The 20028-nt window shown below is 40.0% G+C and overlaps 1 protein-coding gene across 1 annotated transcript in view; it reads right to left on the bottom strand.

The window, feature by feature from the left end:
• LOC127449144 (kalirin-like) overlaps nucleotides 1–20028 on the bottom strand; it is a 122649-nt gene that overhangs the window by 73515 nt on the left and 29106 nt on the right. The window contains exons 5-11 of the mRNA XM_051712374.1: nucleotides 18237–18737; nucleotides 10987–11109; nucleotides 10531–10722; nucleotides 7859–7990; nucleotides 7435–7665; nucleotides 5568–5690; nucleotides 750–941 (exon numbers count right to left, since the gene is read on the bottom strand). Coding sequence (XP_051568334.1) covers nucleotides 750–941; nucleotides 5568–5690; nucleotides 7435–7665; nucleotides 7859–7990; nucleotides 10531–10722; nucleotides 10987–11109; nucleotides 18237–18737 — 1494 coding nt within the window. The remainder of the gene's footprint in view (nucleotides 1–749; nucleotides 942–5567; nucleotides 5691–7434; nucleotides 7666–7858; nucleotides 7991–10530; nucleotides 10723–10986; nucleotides 11110–18236; nucleotides 18738–20028) is intronic.

Below are 20028 nucleotides of genomic sequence, written 5' to 3'. Positions count from 1 at the left end.
AGACAATGATGATGGATGATGATGATGATAGATAGATAGACAGACAGACAGACAGACAGATGATGATAATAGATAGACAGACAGATGATGATAATAGATAGACAGACAGATGATGATAATAGATAGATAGACAGACAGACAGACAGATGATGATAATAGATAGACAGACAGACAGACAGACAGACGATGATGATGATGATGATGACGATAGATAGATAGACAGACAGACAGACAGACAGACAGACAGATGATGATAATAGATAGACAGACAGACAGACAGATGATGATAATAGATTGACAGACAGACAGACAGACAATGATGATGGATGATGATGATGATAGATAGATAGACAGACAGACAGACAGACAGATGATGATAATAGATAGACAGACAGATGATGATAATAGATAGACAGACAGATGATGATAATAGATAGATAGACAGACAGACAGACAGATGATGATAATAGATAGACAGACAGACAGACAGACAGACAGACGATGATGATGATGATGATGACGATAGATAGATAGATAGATAGATAGACAAACAGATGATGATAATAGATAGATAGACAGACAGACAGATGATGATAATAGATAGATAGACAGACAGACAGACAGACGATGATGATAATAGACAGACAGACAACGACAGATGGATGGAAGGACGGACAGAGAGATGATGATGATAGATAGATAGATAGATAGATAGATAGATAGATAGATAGATAGATAAATTGATCTACCTCTTTGGTGTGGGTGTGAAAAGACACAGAGATATCCAGCAGCAGTTTCCTCTGCTCCACCCTGCGGACAAACTCTTGAACTCTGACCTCTAGGTGATGAGCCGCAGTGTAAATCTCTTCAGGATCACACTCTCCCGTCTGAGCCAGCTGCTCCGCTGCTTCCAACAGCTTATCTGCATTAGTGTAAGTATTCTGGTAAGAGAGAGAGAGACACAGAGACAATATAATATAACAAGAGAGAAAAGTGCACATTAAAACCATCTTCCAAGAATATTAGCAGAATGTTAACAGGAACAGCTGGCATTAGTATCCATCTCTGATGATCCGATCATAAGTGGTCAGCCGAGACGCATTGCTGTGTTAACAGCTGGTAGTAGAGTTGGGGTACTCGAGTTTGGACTCGGACTCAAGTCCGAGTCACGAGTCCAATTTTAATGGACTTGGACTTGTCACGGACTCAGATGCATTTTTACTCGGACTTGACTCGGACTCGATTCTTTGGGACTCAGGATTTTTTTACGAGTCCAGCCGAGTCCATGACATTTGTGATGCAATGATTTAAATAAATAAATAAATAACAAAACAGAAATTAATGAACACATCTCTGTCAGCATGCAGCTGTATTAGCCCCCGAAGTCGTAGATGTAGCCAGAGTTGTTTCACTGTTTTTAAGCAAACACACGAACACACACATACGCACATGCACAGGCATACTCATCAGTCAACCAATACGCTTGAATGTTACTACAGAAACTACCGTATATAACATTGACTACCGAGGTGGCTGGCACAACGAAAACATAAAGATGGGTATGTATCCAATGTAACAGAAACCAAACAAGGCAGTTTCACACGACACGGGACCGACAACTGGTAAAATTGCATGTGGCGTTTGTGCAGCCAAGACGATGCTCACATTGCGGTTTCATCGTGGTTAAAAACTTAAAATCAAGATTTTCATTGAGTCAAGTCACCCACATCATGTCTCTCACAGTTTACTAAAAATAGCATATCGAAATAAAAATACATAAAAATAGTATTAATATTGGATATTAAGTCTTTTTAGGTGTAATGTATCTACACATGAAGGCTTCTGTGGTCTCCTGTGGTCCACACAGTGTTGTCAGCTTGAACTGTCCATATTAGCTTGATGAATGAACTGTGAAACTTTTTAAATAGTCAGGGAAAAAAGCGTTATTGCTAAAGCAGACAACAACTCTAAACAGATAAACAGCACCTATTTATTACTGATTGACTATTTTCGAAGCATTGACGAGCTGCTTAAAATTCATTCTTTTACAGCATTTGTCCACCATTCACAACATTCAACCATGCACAATAAATATTAGGATATTTTGGGCAGTGAAATATTTAGTTTATAATTGAATTATAGACTATAAAATAAATGTATTATTCAATGACAGTTTGTGCATGAAGCTAAACTTCATGTTACGAGATGAATTTAGTTGGTTATGACGTTTTTATTATAAATGTTTATTTTATTTTATTTTTATTGTAAACCACTGGGTAACTTATGCACGTCTTTTTTAGCCTACTCCTCTGACACTTTTGAAGGACAATTCTGTTAAATTGACTCAAAATTATTATTCTCCGTGTGTTTGCGGTTAAAGAAGAGCTCAATGAAATTTCCTTTGGTTGGTATTTAAAGATTTCAGACTGATTGCAGACCAACGCGGCTGCCACTCAAGCAAATATCATTTTTTTTTACATTTTTTTTTTTTAATCTTCTGTGGCAGCTGCAGCGAGACGCACATGGACGCATCAGGGATTTAGGTACACAAGCAGCACGCAAAACTGCCCTGCATTGTGCAGTTTCCCGCAAATTATCTAGAAAATCATGTCCGTGACGATATGGCCCAAATATTATCAGTGGGCTTTTCCAGTGTTTTTATATGTAACATTTGCAGTCAAATTGTGAGACGTAATTTCTCAGCGAGTGATAATTACTGCTGTGTTGACTCATTTGTATGTACTGTATTTTCCCAAATCAGTCGGCAGATAGAGAAAAAAGATTCAGAAAGAAATCTCAGTATAGACTATTATTTCTTTAGATAGGGATCATTTTGGGGGCCTGGGTAGCTCAGTGGTAAAAACGCTGGCTACCACCCCTGGAGTTCACTAGTTCGAATCTCAGGGTGTGCTGAGTGACCCCAGCTGGGTCTCCTAAGCAACCAAATTGGCCCGGTTGCTAGGGAGGGTAGAGTCACAGGGGGTAACCTCCTCGTGATCGCTATAATGTGGTTCCCGCTCTTGGTGGGGCGCATGGTGAGTTGTGCGTGGATGCCGCGGTGGATGGCGTGAAGCCTCCACATGCGCTATATCTCCGTGGTAACGCGCTCAACAAGCCACATGATAAGATGCGCGGGTTGACGGTCTCAGACGCAGAGGCAGCTGAGATTCGTCCTCCGCCACCCGGATTAAGGCGAGTCACTATGCCACCATGAGGACTTAGAGCACATTGGAAATTGGGCATTCCAAACTGGGAAAAAAAGGGGAAAAAATATTGAAAATAAAGAAGAAATAAAAACTAAATTAAAATTTGAAACATAATAACCTTGGTTGTAATGACTAATGCAGCTTTCACTTTCTTTGGTGTATGTTTGAGTGGAGGGGGAAAGCAACAAATAATTGAAATGTCAACAGAACGCAATAAGAAGTGTGTTAAAGGACAGTTTTTTCTTCATACACTTCATACACTTTCATTCTGAAATCACTTTGAAGTCTGTTCAGCAGGATACTAATCATAAAATGTATATATGAAATGCAACAGAGGTGTTTTTGTTACATTTATATTGACAAACTGTTTTTCTTAGTTCTTAGTGAAGTTTAAATTAGCTTAAAATATTGATGTTGTGTTTACGGTTACAATTTTAATTCAGATTCATGAACAGATTCATTCGGACTCGTACTCGACTTAGCTTGTTATGGACTCGATCTAGAGTCCGACTCGGCCCCTTTTGTACTTGGACTCCATTGTTTAAAGACTCGGACTCAACTCAACATTTTATGGACTCGATCTTGAGTCCGACTCGGCCACTTTTGGACTTGGACTCCATTGTTTAAGGACTCGGACTCGACTCAGCTTGTTATGGACTCGATCTTGAGTCCGACTCGGCCCCTTTTGGACTTGAACTCCATTGTTTAAAGACTCGGACTCGACTCAGCTTGTTATGGACTCGATCTTGAGTCCGACTCGGCCCCTTCTGGACTTGGACTCCATTGTTTAAAGACTCGGACTCCACTCAGCTTGTTATGGACTCGATCTTGAGTCCAACTCTGCCCCTTTTGGACTTGGACTCCATTGCTTAAAGACTCGGACTCGACTCAGCTTGTTATGGACTCGATCTTGAGTCCGACTCGGCCCCTTTTGGACTTGGACTCCATTATTTAAAGACTCGGACTCGACTCAGCTTGTTATGGACTCGATCTTGAGTCCGACTTGGCCCCTTTTGGACTTGGACTCCATTATTTAAAGACTTGCACTCCACTCAGCTTGTTATGGACTCGATCTTGAGTCCGACTCGGCCCCTTTTGGACTTGGACTCCATTGTTTAAAGACTCGGACTCCACTCAGCTTGTTATGGACTCGATCTTGAGTCCGACTCGGCCACTTTTGGACTTGGACTCCATTGTTTAAAGACTCGGACTCAACTCAGCTTGTTATGGCCTCGAGCTTGAGTCCGACTCGGCCCCTTTTGGACTTGGACTCCATTGTTTAAAACTCAGACTCGACTCAGCTTGTTATGGACTTGAACTTGTGACCGACTCGGCCCCTTTTGGACTTGGACTCCATTGTTTAAAGACTCGTACTCGACTCAGCTTGTTATGGCCTCGATCTTGAGTCCGACTTGGCCCCTTTGGGTATTGGACTCCATTGTTTGAAGACGTGGACTCGACTCAGCTTGTTATGAACTTGATCTTGAGTCCGACTCGACCCCTTTTGGACTTGGACTCCATTGTTTAAAACTCAGACTCGACTCAGCTTGTTATGGACTCGATCTTGAGACCGACTCGGCCCCTTTTGGACTTGGACTCCATTGTTTAAAACTCAGACTCGACTCAGCTTGTTATGGACTCGATCTTGAGACCGACTCGGCCCCTTTTGGACTTGGACTCCATTGTTTAAAGACTCGGACTCGACTAAGGTGGACTCAGACCCAACACTAGCTGGTAGTAACATGCTTCTGAAGTGTGTCTCCTGTGAAAACTTGCAGTCAGATTTAGAAAAAATCATCTATGAATTTGTAACTACATACATCACTCACTACAACAGTGTGTTATTGCATGTTGATAATAACAAAAATTAAAAAAAGATCACTGGTTTTCCCAAATATACTTGAATTTTAATCTAAGCAGCACAAGCATGATATTTCAAGCAGACTTCTCAGTTACTTTAGTGCAGGAGTGGGGAAAATTTTTCCTATTAAGGGCCATTCTAGTATTTATAAAATTATTCACGGGCCATATAATTGCTTAGAATTTCTTATTGTGGGTTGAAATTAATGTACACGTTACATGTGTCTTAATATTATAAAATATTTTGCTTTGTTATAATTTAATATATATATATATATATATATATATATATATATATATATATATTAATTGTTTTACTTTTATATATATATATATATATATATGTTTTGGACCCCATTTACACCTGTATTGAGCGCTGTCTACTTGTGATCAGATCGGCCGAAATGGATCTTACTATCACATGAATGACATTACTATTACAACTCATTTCCTCTGCTCTCAACATGCACACACACAACACTAAGCAGAGTTCGTTCTAACCTGTGCCACCTCCTGGAAGTCGTCATGTCGTTTTTGTAGCGCTCGTGCTCTGTGCACAGATTTTCCAACTCCTGTGTGTTTACTGAGGAATGCCTCTCCATGGTTTTCAATCCAGTCCAAGACCTGAGAACACAGACACATGTATTATTATGCATGTATTTGATTGTCTATTTCAAATTTAAAGGTGAAATGTGTAATTTCTGCGTCACTACCATCACAAAACATCTTACATTGGCTGGAAAAATAGATAGTCTCAGTATGTCAGGCTGGTTTGGATGCTCAAACAAACAGTTGTTTGTTTTGATAGAATCATAGAGCCAGTGTTACAGTTTTCATTGGAATCAATCTATGAATGGCTTACTTACAGTTGTCTCTGCCTTTTTACACTCCATGTCTGACATTGGTGGAACAACCCGGTACTGTATCTCTCTTCAAGTAGATCATTGCTGACATACAGTAAGAGTAAACTGCAGTCAAATTAAAGCAATAGTTCACCCAAAAATGAAAATTCTCTTAGAATTTACTCACCCTCATCCAAAAAGCACATAAAGGCAGCATAAAAGTATTCCATAAGACTCCAGTGTTTTAATCCTTATCTTCTGAAGTGATATGATAGGTGTGGGTGAGAAACAGATCAATATTTAAGTCAATTTTTGCTAGAAATTCTTCTCCCTGCCCAGTAGGATATGCATGAAGAATGTGAAAGTTAAAATGGAGATTGACTGAGCAGGGAGGAGAATTTATAGTAAAAAATTACTTAAATATTGATCTGTTTCTCACCCACACCTATCAAATCGCTTCTGGAGACTTATGGATTACTTTTATGCAGACATGCGATTTTTGGAGCTTCAAAATGTTGGCACACTTTCACCTGTATTATGTATGGACCAAAAGAGTGGAGAAATTCTTCTAAAAAAATCGTAATTTGTGTTCTGCTGAAGAAAGAAAGTCGCACACATCTGGAATGGCATGAGGGTGAGTAAATGATATGACAGTTTTCATTTTTGGGTGAACTATTCCTTTAATGTTGATGGCATAGCTCAGATTGTTTGGTCCAGGAAGAATATGATGAATTGATATTGAAATCTCTGATTTTGGATAGCAGACTTTGGTATCTTGTTAAATCTGAGCACAGTTTGAGACATTGTTGAGATCTCTTCTGAAAAGACACATGAAATTACTAAGATCTTTTTCTCAAGAGAAAAATCTGACAAGCAAGAGCTATCAAAAGTCTCCATTTGCTCCCCATTTAATTTTCTTGCTGTCTTAAACAAATAATTGAGATGTTTTGGAAAGGTTTACCAAGCTTCAACAGTCAGAAGTCAGAGCTCTTAAATTCAGTGCACAAACTCAAAGCCCAAGTAGGCCTGATTTCTATCTAAAGAGTCCCTGGATCCTGGCACATCAAAGAAACAACACAGCCCTGACAGAGAACCAGTGAAGGTACAACAAAAGGCCCTGAAGGCAACAGCCACAGGAAGTGGAATGTATTGTTGGAGGTTCTGACTGGAGGCCAAGCACAATACTGAGGTCCCTTGAGGATGGTGAGGCAATCTCAGCCAGTTCTATAAGTCACAGTCCGTGTCACTTCGTCAAATACTCTCCGCACTTGATATTTTGTTCTGTCGTGGGTGAAACATCGTTACACGCAAAGATTTACAAACAACTACTGAAAGGTTGAGAGTCTCAGGTCACATATTTCAGATGCCCTCAGTCATGACTGTTTGTTGTTAATGTATGAGTGTGTGTGTGCATGTCTGTATGAGTGCATGTGCATGCATGTCTGTGTGTTGTATGTGTGTGTGCATGCATGTGTGCAAAGCATACTGTATATGTGTACATGTGGATGCATGTGTGTGTAAGTCACCTGTTGCACATCTTGTTGAAATACACACAGCTGCATTCTCTGGTGCAGTCGAAGCTTGGAGTGTTGCAGGAGACCCTCTAGTCTGCGATACTGATGAACTACCTCATGGACCATCTCCAAAACCCCCCTAATGGCCTGACTATAGTCAGTCCCAGCTGTGAGAGACCCAGAGTCAGCTGGCGGCTGGGGCCTCTGCAACACATCCAGCAGGGTCTTCCCTTTCTGACTGACCTGAGATCAGAATCACCACAGAGCTTTAGTCATTCGGATAAAACAATTACTTCATTCAAATATTGAATTGGGACAGAGCAACCAATGTCATACACTATTTTATTTTTGAATAAAAGTAATCATAAATATGAAAAAAAAAAAAAAAAAAGTGGAACACTACGGTACATTAATGAATAAAGTAGCTCATGCTCACCTCTGTGTATGCTGTGGAGACCTGCTCATACAGATTCTGGTGGTTGTGAATGGCCATCTCAAGCTCCTGCGTTGCCGTCGGCAACCCGCTCTCACCGCATGACTTCACCCAGCCCTCCATGCTGGACAGAAACTAAGAGCACAGGGAGAGAACACAATCTTAAACTCAAAAACCGAAAACAGAAAGGACAAAGAGACAGTTGTACACACTGACTAAAAACAAGTGTAGACATAATTAAACAGAACTGCTGATGATCAAACAAACTGGAGTCATAAATCAAAGGCATGATTTTGCAACGTGTGCATATTTTGACAGAGGAGTTATTAGTAAAGACAGCAGACTAAAGCTGACTGGAACTGGAACCACAGTTGCACAGAAAGGAAACTGGAAATTGTACCAAATTATTCAAGGTGCCAAACAGGTGAAATACGAAATATAACATCAACTAAGCAGTGATAATCAACACATAGCATGGGATGCTTTGCATACAGCCCATTTACACTACCAAATTCTTATGAATGGGCTGTCTTTTATTATTATATATTTATATCGACACTGCTTGACAGGAAATGTGGAATATATAATAGGCCGCAGACGGCGCAATAACCGGAGAAGAACCTCAGAATTAAAATAATTAGTTCTTTGCACATGCAATTTCGCCAACCAACTTGTGCCTAGATGTAGCACATACTTGCATGAAAATATAAAAATGTCATGGCCATACCCACTGACTTTGTGCATATGACATATCGCATAGTGATTAGCTTAAGGCATATCGCTCTTAAAAATATGGCCCAAAATGTTAACTTAATAGGGGTGAAAAAATGCATTGATGCATTGTGATGCATTGATCCAAAAATTTAGAATTCAAGTTGAATTGTGATCAAATTTCAGAATTCATGATGGATTGCATCATTTAGTCTTGTAAAGAATAATAACTGAATCAAATCGTTGTCAGAGCAAATATTTACACGCCCACATTAATGATTCAAAGAAAATTAAATTATGTACTCACATAAAAATGTCCTTCTTAGACTAAAATCTTTTCTTGAAAGATCTAATGAAAAAGGACCAAAGAGTCCAAGGACATTTTTTAAAGATATTTACTTTTTTTTTTTTTATTAACTAAATAAATAGTTTGATATATAATATAGCCATACTCTAATGTTCACAATACAAAAGTACCTCCGCACTCCAAACAGACTATTCATGGAAACTTAGCTGCAAAAACTGATCATTCAGAAACCATCATGGTTAAGACATCATTACCCTGAGCACACTAAATCAAACATTATATGATGGAGCACATACACATTTCAACACTTATTTAATATTCATTATCAGGGGGTGAAAAATGGGAACATCGTCCCAAGCCCTCTGACAGTGGGGTCCAGTAAGGTCCACTATGATATCACCAACTCATTGTGCAAAAAAATGGATCTGTAAAACGACATTATGGTATTTTTGGAGCAAGAAACTTGGAGTAATATTATACACTCAAAGGATATTCCTGGCAAAAGTAATATTTAAGCAAATGGTTTAAACTGGAGTTATTTAAATATGCTAAACTTTTCTAAGTGTAAAATTTGTTTAATTAATGCCAAAGCACATGTAGTTTCTTTGACATTTACCAAACTGTATTGCTTAAAACTTATACAGTAAATTTGGTTTACTAAGTTTTTAAAAGGTCAAACTCATTTATTTTAATTAAATGCCTCTTATTAATTCTGAATTCATAATATGTACACTATTTAAAGATTACTTAATAAAATTTGATGTAAATTTGTTATACAATTGACAAATAAATCTTAAAAGACTGAAATAGTTTTTAAATGTAAGTGAATGTCTGGGGGGAAAAAATGATATAGTGTATATAAGTGTAGAATCAAAGCGAATTAAAGAGAAACGACCTAAGGTCACTAAAAACTTTAAGGAGTTCCCCCAAATTGAAAATTCTCTCATCATTTACTCACCTTCATGCTATCCCAGATGTGTATGACTTTCTTTCTTCTGCTGAACACAAACAAAGATTTTGATCCATTCAATGCAAGTGAACAGTGGCCAGAAAAGCACATAAAGGCAGCATAGAAGTAATCCATACAATTCCAGTGGTTTAATCCATGTCTTCTGCAGAGATATGATAAGTGTGGGTGAGAAACAGATCAATATTGAAATCCTTTTTTACTATAAATTCTCTTACCTGCCCAGTAGGTGGCGATATGCACTAAAGAATGTGACACACCAAAAACAAAAAAGAAGAACTCTTAGGAGGGCTAGTGAACGTGGAGATTTATAGTAAAAAAAAAAAAAGGACTTAAATCTTGATCTGTTTCTCACCCAAACCTATCATATCACTTCTGAAGACATGGATTGAACCACTGGAGTAGTATGGGCAGTTTTTATGCTGCCTTTATGTGCTTTTTGGAGCTTCAAAGTTCTAGCCACCATTCACTTGCATTGTATGGATCAACAGAGCTGAGAATTTTTTCTAAAAATCTTTGTTTATGATTAGCAGAAGAAAGAAAGTCATACACATCTGGGATGGCATGAAGGTGAGTAAATCATGAGAGCATTTTCATTTTTGGGTGAACTAATCCTTTAAAGGATTTACATTATAATGTAAATGTTTTAAGAAACAGTAGGAATCAGTTGCTAAGGAGTCCAGTTGTTACCTGTTCAGACTTCTGGTGAAACACAGAGGACATGGCCAGGATGGCACTACGCTCCTCCAGCGCTGAGGCAAAACTCTTCCAGTCCTGATCTAACTGACTGGAGATCTGCTGGATCTGACCCGCTGCGTAATGCCCTGCCTCACACAGACGCGTCGCCACAGAGACGATACGTGAAATGTTCACATATGCATTCTGAAAAAATGAAAGACAGATCAGAGGGAGAGAGAGAGAGTGAGACAGGGAGGGTGTCATTGGTGAAAAGACATGGAGACAGAAGAGAGAGATAGACAGAGGGAAAAAAGTCAGGGGGAGAGAAAGAGACAGAGTGCCAAACAGAATGATAACACTGTTAAATTCGTAAGAAGAAACTGCATTTATGCTGTTTCATTTTGTCCTGCAAGGCTGTATCAAGGCTGTCTCCTTTTAGCATTCCCTTAGAACAGCTGGATGTCCTACCATAGAGTTCATGGCAAAGTGGTCATGCTGGGTCTGCAAATCTTCTGCATGCTGGTAGCTTACGCCGATGTCTGTGTGTGACTGCAAGAACAGTTCTTTATTGTGTCCTATCCACTCAAACATCTACAGAGAACGAGAGAGAGAGAGAGAGAGAGAGATGGTGTTGGAGGGGTCAACATTCACAGACCGTTCAGTCCCAGAAACTTCCTGTTCTAAGTGCTCAGACACATACAGTACATAAAGTAGCAAACTATGATCATGGGCTGTAGATTACCATACTGGACCAATCCAGATGCTTGCTTATGCATAAATATTTAGAAAAGAGTGGAGAAATTTGCTCAACAGTTGTTGTAGGCCATTGGGTGATATAACTCTCTGTTAGTGTTGTAGTGATCTACATGTAAACCTTCAACCTTAATATAAACACACTATCTCTCTCTGGCAGCTTTACAAGCAATAGCCGTTAGTATTTTGGCTCTTGTGAAGCACAGATGGGCTCAGTCAGCAGGATTGGGGAGTGTGAGACTGCCTCTCGATTTGGGTTTAAACGGCGCACAAGGACTCCTGCAGATATTTAGCCACAGAAGGGAGAACAGTGAAGAAATCATAATGAAATCATTATTTATATTTTTTAATTACTTTCCTTTAGGGTCCAACATCAACTTTTTTCCACACCAGCCAATAATGGGCGAATTGAGAAAATTTACCGGCCATAAATATTCCTTACAGCTATGAAACTACTATATTTTGTGTAATTGTTAGGGATGACCACCGGTTAAAAATTTGAATCAAATTAATTACATGCTGATTAATTCATCAAATTACTTGCAGATATCAGTATTAGCTGAGAAAAGCCACCAAATAAAGCTAATTTAAAGGATTATGAACGCGTAAAAACATGATGGTGGTACTTAATGCTTGAATTGCTCCAATCATTGGAAAGTTACGTATTACAGAAATGAACATACAGGCCAGGGAACATGATTAATTATGTAAAAAAAATGTTTTGTTTTTTTTGGTGTGTGTTTTTAAAAAATTATTAGTCACACTAAATTAAATTGACCGCCCTAATATTTTTTTTATTAAAATGTATGTTTTTGAATCTATAACAATTCAATTATTTAGCTGAAATAATGAAAAAAATATTCTTGCATATATTACATTTACACTATGAGCCTGTCTCTCTCTCTGAAACATCATCTTTTAAAAACTTGATTTTGTTCCTAATATTTTCATTATTGATGGCTTAAATATTCCAGATACTGTATGTGTTCCACATATTTCACATACAGTCATATATATAAACTTATATAGATAAACATAAAGCTATCTGAGGACTCGTTATGCAAGGGATAATGTATAGTCAGCTGGTTGTAATCATAAAATAAACCCCGGCAGGGTGATCAGTACCCCGATGCAAAGCTTATTGCATGGCTACAAAATAAATAAATAAATAAATAAATGGACATAAAATATTGATTTGTGATGATATTATCTAATTATGTGAGAAGAAATGAATTGCTGAACAGCTAAATTCCACTGCCGATTTGCATCAGAGTTCTGTTGGTGTTTATTTTGTAATTGATGATTGTCTGACTGCTCATTATCCAGCTGTCACAAAGCGAGAGCAAGACAAAGAGACCCAAGAGCAGAGGAACAGTTCAAAGGATTTATTTACAATAAGTTAACTTAGGCCGTTGAAGTGTTGTGGGTGCAGAGGACAAGTACACAGCAGACTGGAAGGTAACCACTCTCCCAACACATGGGCAGAGATGAGGAATCCTTCGTTGAAGATTCGTGAGTGCAGAGAATAAGCGTACAGCAGACTGGAGTGTAACCACTCTCCCGACATGCGGGCAGAGACGAGGAATCCTCCGTTGAAGATTTTTGAGTGCAGGGAACAAGCGTACAACAAATTGGAAGGCAATCACACTCCCGACACGTGGGCAGAGAAGGGCAGCCAAATTGATACACGAGACAGGACCAACTAGGCAAAGAGAGTGAGGTAAGTTACTTCACACCAAACAGCTTTCTATAATGATAACACACAAACAATCACAACAGTCTACATCCTTTCAATAAACTACATTCAACAATCCAGCCATGAACAGGACACACAAAGGGATTTAAATAAGCAGGAACAAACAAGGGACAGGTGCCACTCGCCAGCTGAAAGTTGGCATGATCAGTGTTCCCATGGAAACAATCAGGGTTCCCATGGAAATGCTGATTCCGCATGCCAGCGGCACCTGAAACACATGAGGGAAAACGTCAACACAATTAGACCAAAACAAATAGAACATGGAGCATGAGTGTCCCGACACAGACCAAAACCAATCTAGACAGGAAGTCAGGAGGCCGTTCCCTTGCCGCTGCCAGCATCCACGGCCATGGAGTCCTACATGGCGGTTCCCCAATCAGCAGCCCTTCCAGTAAGGAGCATGATGACATATGCCACCTTCATTGTCTCTGACGGAAAGCAGAAGGCTGTAACGTGAAGAACAAGGAACAATGTGAAAGGAATGTGCTATAGGATGCTGCCTCACCTGAAAGCAGGGTTGAAGGAGGGATACGATCCTCTGAGCGCCCAGAAAAGTGGGGAACCGCCGGAGACAGTGAGGTTGGTTCCTGAGTGGGACCCGCATCGGGAGGATGGCGGAGTTGTTGAACGACAGAGGTGAGCTCAACGAGCTGTGACACCATCATTTCCAGAGCCCGGTTAGACGTGGAGATTTGATCCTGCTGACGTCCCAGTAAAGTTCCCTACAGAGAGAGGGTTGAGTCGAAGAATAGACTCCTCTGCTGGGTCCATACTTGGCTGGATTGTTCTGTCACAAAGCGAGAGTGAGACAAAGAGACCCAAGAGCAGAGGAACAGTTCAAAGGATTTATTTACAATAAGTTAACTTAGGTAGATCTGTGAGGAATTCTCCGTTGAAGCGTTGTGGGTGCAGAGAACAAGCACACAGCAGACTGGAAGGTAACAACTCCCCCGACAAACAGGGCAAAGATGAGGAATCCTCCATTGAAGATTCGTGAGTGCTGAGAAAAGCATACAGCAGACTGGAGGGTAACCACTCTCCCGACACGTGGGCAGAGACAAGGAACCCTCCACTGAAGATTTGTGAGCGCAGGGAACAAGCGTACAGCAAACTGGAAGGCAACCACACTCCTGACACGTGGGCAGAGACGGGCAGCCAAACAGATACACGAGACAGGACCAACTAGGCAAAGAGAGTGAGGTAAGCTACTTCACACCAAACAGCTTTCTATAATGATAACACACAAACAATCACTACAGACTACATTCATTCACTAAACTACATCCAATAATCCAGCCACGAACATGACACACAAAGGGATTTAATTAAGCAGGAACAAACAAGGGACAGGTGCCACTCGCCAGCTGAAAGTTGGCATGATCAGCGTTCCCATGGAAACAATCAAGTTTCCCATGGAAACGCTGATTCCGCATGTCAGCAGCAACTGAAACACATGAGGGAAAACATCAACACAATTAGACCAAAACAAACAGAACATGGAGCATGAGTGTCCGGATCCCAACACAGACCGAAACTGAACCAGACAGGAAGTCAGGATACAGACACCGTGCTTCGGACATGAACAAGACCGACCAAAGAGTGCACAGTGGTAACTCACGTACACATACACTTAACACAAGATTGAACATGGGGCGATGATGTCACAGTCCCGTCAGACAAAAACCCGACCTGACAAAGTGGCAGGACCATGTCACCAGCCTATTACAAGACTACTTACTAAATAAATAAATAAATGCACATGAAACATTGATTTGAGTTTAAATAACTTTATTAGGTTATTTGCAGAGATCGCACAGTGATTCGAGAAGTAGTGTTGGGCCTCATGTATTCAGATAGAGGACAAAGGCAGGCCTAACAGTCGTAAAAACCTAACTCAAGCCCCCACCTTCCAAATTGTAAATCTTACTGATAAAAATCGCGCCAAAATTAAACAAAGGGAGTCCAAAACAGACTACAAATCCATGAAGCCTTGCTCACTAAAGGATCAAACTCTCAACTCCTATTGGATGAGGCACACAACAGAACGTCCCTCAAACATGACATCATCAGGAGTTGAAATACCTCTGAAATGTTTCGTGAGTTGCTTCCAGCGACTTTGTTTGCAGTGTGAAGATGCAGCTCTTTGCTGCTCTCAGGTGCAACCTCGTGGCACAAGGAAGTAACATCCGACTTGAAACTGTGGCCATACAATCTCCATCTCGCTGGACGAGTTGAGATTACTCTGTGTTCAACCGAACACTCTAACGGATCCGAAGGAGACCGCCGAGCAATTCGCATCTTCATCCGTTTGCTTACAGAAGTGAAGAGATTAAAGATTTCTCTTCCATCTTCAATCAAATCGACATTTCTGAGTTCTCCGCCAGCCCGCCGAGAATCAACAGCCGTACTGCCCGCCGACAGAGCGAGGAAACGGCCTCCCGTCATCACCCAAGCCTCAAGGAACCGGGTCAGAGTTAAAGGACGGAGGAAAACACATTCTACCTGTGTCCTCATGCGATTCAAGTAAGAGGTTTACATCTGGGCAGAGATAGAATATTATAGTGTGTTATTCTTGTGTTTCAAGGTTTTTGCTTGTACAGTTTACGAACCGCCTTGTCCGCTCATTATTAATACTCAGGGTATTAATTATCACAAATTTGTTTTGCTGTATTGTGGTCCAACCAAATTGGATTGTTGTGCAATTTCGCCATCGCGGGTGAGACAGCAACTGAGTTCATCCATTAAAGAGTCAAATAACGTGGGACTTTTATGAGCCCCGCTCGTCAAACCACGTCTCTGAGTGATAAACTGAGAGCTGCTTTCTCTCCCACTATTGCGAAATCGGCTTTAGGGCTGTCACTTCTCTCTCTCTCTCTCTCTCTCTCTCTCTCTCTCATAATAACCACACTGACACACACACACACTGTCACACACACACCTTATGTGTTATAGGATTATTTTATTTCCATATCTAATCATATCACTGTTTAGTTTGTAGTTGTAAGTCGAAAGTTTATTGACTGCATTGTATTAACTATTAATTGATATTACTGCATAAATAAACTTTGTTTATATTACAAAGAGAAGTGTTTTGGTTTGTTTTGCATATGCCTGTGTCATGCTGACAGGATGTCAGTGCTTGGATTCAAACATTCATTGTTTTTTTTTCCGGAAAATCGATATTCTTCGGATGTCGATTTTCCTAAGAAAACAATCTAATATTGAGACTGTTTTACTATTTGGTTATTAGTCCCTGATTGCAGGGTGGTGCCCCGTCAATGTTAATCCTTATTAATATTCTATTCATTTTTGATAATTGATAATTATCTTTGATGATTGAATTTGAATGATCAATAAGCTGGTGTTAATTTTAATTAATGTTTCATCGATGTTAACAATTAATGATTATCTTTGATAATTGTTGATTTAATGGATTTTAAAAAGCTAACATTGATTCTCATCAATGTTCTATTGATTTTAATAATTAATAATTATCTTTGATAATTATTAATTATTGCTAATAACTAAACTTGCTCCTAAACGTAGCACACTACATTTACTGCAGCCCCATATGAGGTTTTAATGAGTTAGATCCAATTAATTAATTTAAATATTAATTAATAACTACAGAAATAATTATTAATTATTTTTGATAGTAACACTGATCTAAACAACCAGTAAAGCCCTACAGTAAGAAAGATGACTCGCAATACCCAGGTGACCGGTCTGATTTGACTTAATCCCTGTATGTGCGGTTGTTTTTCCAAAATATCAAACCGCTAGATGGTGCAACTGACCACTTAGAATCGAGTATTCCAGAGAGTCAGAGCACAGATCTGGAGTTTCGACAAATGTTTTCTTCAGTGGATGTTTTGCATGATTTTGATTTGAATTCCTTTTTAAATGGAAATTTAAATCATCCATTATGTTGCAGTTCCCAATAAAGTTACAGGCCAGCTGGTGAAAAAACTATTTTTATTTACGTTTGGTGCTTTGTGAGTTTTAATTTTGGACCCTGCCTTCATCCCTTACCATTATATCATTGAGATGATTTTCTCATTAAAAACAATTCAGAACATCGATTTTTGACATTTTCTAGAAAAAAACATAAGTGGTGTTTGCCCATGCAAAGCTTGTCAAGTGACTTCACTGTTCCGTGAACATTTCCTGCTTGTCAAAACAGAGACAATTTAGCAGAGACAGGCCACTTCTATTAAAATAACTGGAAGAAATATGAATGCCCAACGGCAGCCAAAGGTCAATGAAAAAAATACAGCCTCATCACCGCTGCCTTTAAACACCGAGCGCGTCTCTCCTCAGGAGACTGGTCTCTATCTGCTGGCGTCTTTGCGGGTCCAGGAATGGAGCATACCGGGGGTGCAGGTCTGGCGACACATCTAACTTGCACCGGACCCGCACCCCGGCGCGAGTTAGATGTGACGCCGGGGATTGGAGCACGCGTCGTGGCCAGGCCGCTCGAGTGAAGCCGACCACACAGTACAATTTTACTGCTTATTTTAAATATGTTCTTTTATCGTAATCTTGACCAACTGTTTTGGAGATTTCAGTGTTTCCCCATTCAAGTAGATAGAGGCAAGCTGCACTGTCATGACGCTTGTTTACATAGAAAAATAGCTGCCCAAACAGCCCAAGAGCGTTCCAAATACGGCCGCCGAGTGAACTGATTTGTTGAAAGGATCCGGAAATACGTTTGGACCGTTCTAATTCATTTGTTTTTGTTTACTTTCTTGAAAAGGTCTATAAATGGCTTGGGTCCCTCTTTAAATGTAAGTCTGAGGATTTGTCCGCCAAATGAAAATTGTAAAATATGATTGCTTAAACAAATTTGAGCACACCTCTCCTTAACAAGCCACACAATTTGAGGTAACATTTATGTCCATAGTACTCACAGTTCAGCTGCCTTTATGTCCTTTTTGGAGGTTGAAAGTGTTGGACCCCACTGATATGCATTGTATGAATATCTCAACCAAAAATCTTAAGTAGCTTTCTCTATCAGTACATTTCATCACATTATGTTTATACCCTTATGATTTTTGTTTGGTTATAATTGTTCCATTCCAACACTTTTGTGATATCCAATTCGTTTATGTTCTTTCTCTAATTTCTCCCCCATTTATAATCATCCCTAACTGGCTGTGCTGCCTTTGTATAGACATCTTTCCATCATGCTCTCCTCCTTTACTCTTACCTTTTCTGCATCCTGCTCATACAGACGTAACTGGAAGCACTGGTCCAGCTGTTGTTTACGGTTGTGCCAGGTCTGTAGCAGGTGCTGTCGCATAACTTGAAGTTTATCCAGCAAGGCAGAAATCTTAGGTACCAAACTCTGGAAGTCTGCACCACCCGAAAGCCTTCCATCCCCCCCATCCCTGATCTTCTGAAGCAGCCTCTGTCCTTCATGGTCTAACTCATCCACTGGCGCCTTCGTCATGGTCTTTCTTAGCCTAGCATGCTCCTCCAGGAGCTTCCGAGCTTCCTCTGCGTTAGCAGCCAGCTCCTGACGGGAGAGCACTTCCTGCAGTTCCTCCAGCCGGGAGAGGAGGTGCAGAGCACCTCCTGTGAACTCTTCAAGGGAAACGCGGAGCTCAGTCCATTCCACGTGGTCGTACTCCAGGGTGCCCTCCAGATCTGCCGTCAGCTGGGATGGGTCCACCAACTTTGTGAGACCCTCCACTGAAACCATACTGGTCTAAGAGAAACAAGTAACTTATGTAATTAAATCAAATAACCAAATATTTAGCCAAGAGTTAGTTTTGGTCCTCTACTCCAGTGGTTCTCAAACTTTTCAGACCATGTCTGATCACATCAGATCATTCAAATACCACCTATGTACCATCTTAACTATTTGCATAAAGCACTGTAGCTGTAAAAACATATGCTCACAGATGCACAAAACTATTGAAATTGTAAACAGATCATAAAAATAGAAATAAAGAAAATAGGTAAAACGAAACATGATCTTCTTGTAAAATTTAGATTTTTTATAAATTTTAGTTTTGTAAATTTCCAGATTTATGTTGTGTACTACCTAGAGGAAATCCGCATAACACTTGTAGTACACAAGTGCTTATATTTATCAGTATAACAGCACTGGTTCACTTCACAGTTTGCATCATTCCAATTGCAGGCTGTCATGGCATTCCAAACCAGAGTATGTGAGCAGTGCTGAGCGGTGAGTGGAGCTGCATATTTTAAAAGTAATTTCTCTTGCTCCAAGATCACTTAGGCCACATCCACACTAATATGTTTTCGTCTGAAAGTGCATCTTTTTCTCGACGTTTTGGCCTTCCGTCCACACTGAGACAGCGTTTTTGTCAGCGAAAACTGAGCTTTTTGAAAATGCTCTCCCAAATGGCTAAATTTGAAAACGTCGTCTTCACGCTGTAGTGTGGACTGGGAAAACAGATACACTGATCAGCCACAACATTAAAACCACCTGCCTAATATTGTGTAGATCCCCCTCGTGCCACCAAAACTGTGCCAACCCACATGTCAGAATAGCATTCTGAGATGCTATTCTTCTCACCACAATTTTACAGAGTGGTTATCTGATTTACCGTAGACTTTGTCGGTTCGAACCAGTCTGACCATTCTCTGTTGACCTCTCTCATCAACAAGGCGTTTCCATCCGCAGAACTGCCCCTCACTGGATGTTTTTTTTTTGTTTTTGGTATCATTCTGAGTAAATTCTAGAGATCGTTGTGTGTGAAAATCCCAGGAGATCAGCAGTTACTGAAATACTCAAAACAGCCCATCTGGCACCAACAATCATCCATGTGATTATCTAATCAGCCAATCGTGTGGCTGCAGTGCATACAATCATGCAGATACAGGTCAGGAGCTTCAGTTAATGTTCACATCAACCATCAGAATGGGGAAAAAATGTGATCTCAGCGATTTGGACCATGGCATGATTGTTGGTGCCAGACGGGCTGGTTTAAGAATTTCTGTAATTGTAACAAACTTGTATAAACTTTCTG

This window comes from Myxocyprinus asiaticus, chromosome 12 (assembly GCF_019703515.2).
Source record: "Myxocyprinus asiaticus isolate MX2 ecotype Aquarium Trade chromosome 12, UBuf_Myxa_2, whole genome shotgun sequence".
NCBI classification, from domain to species: domain Eukaryota; kingdom Metazoa; phylum Chordata; class Actinopteri; order Cypriniformes; family Catostomidae; genus Myxocyprinus; species Myxocyprinus asiaticus.
This window is presented reverse-complemented; position numbering and strand designations above follow the sequence as displayed.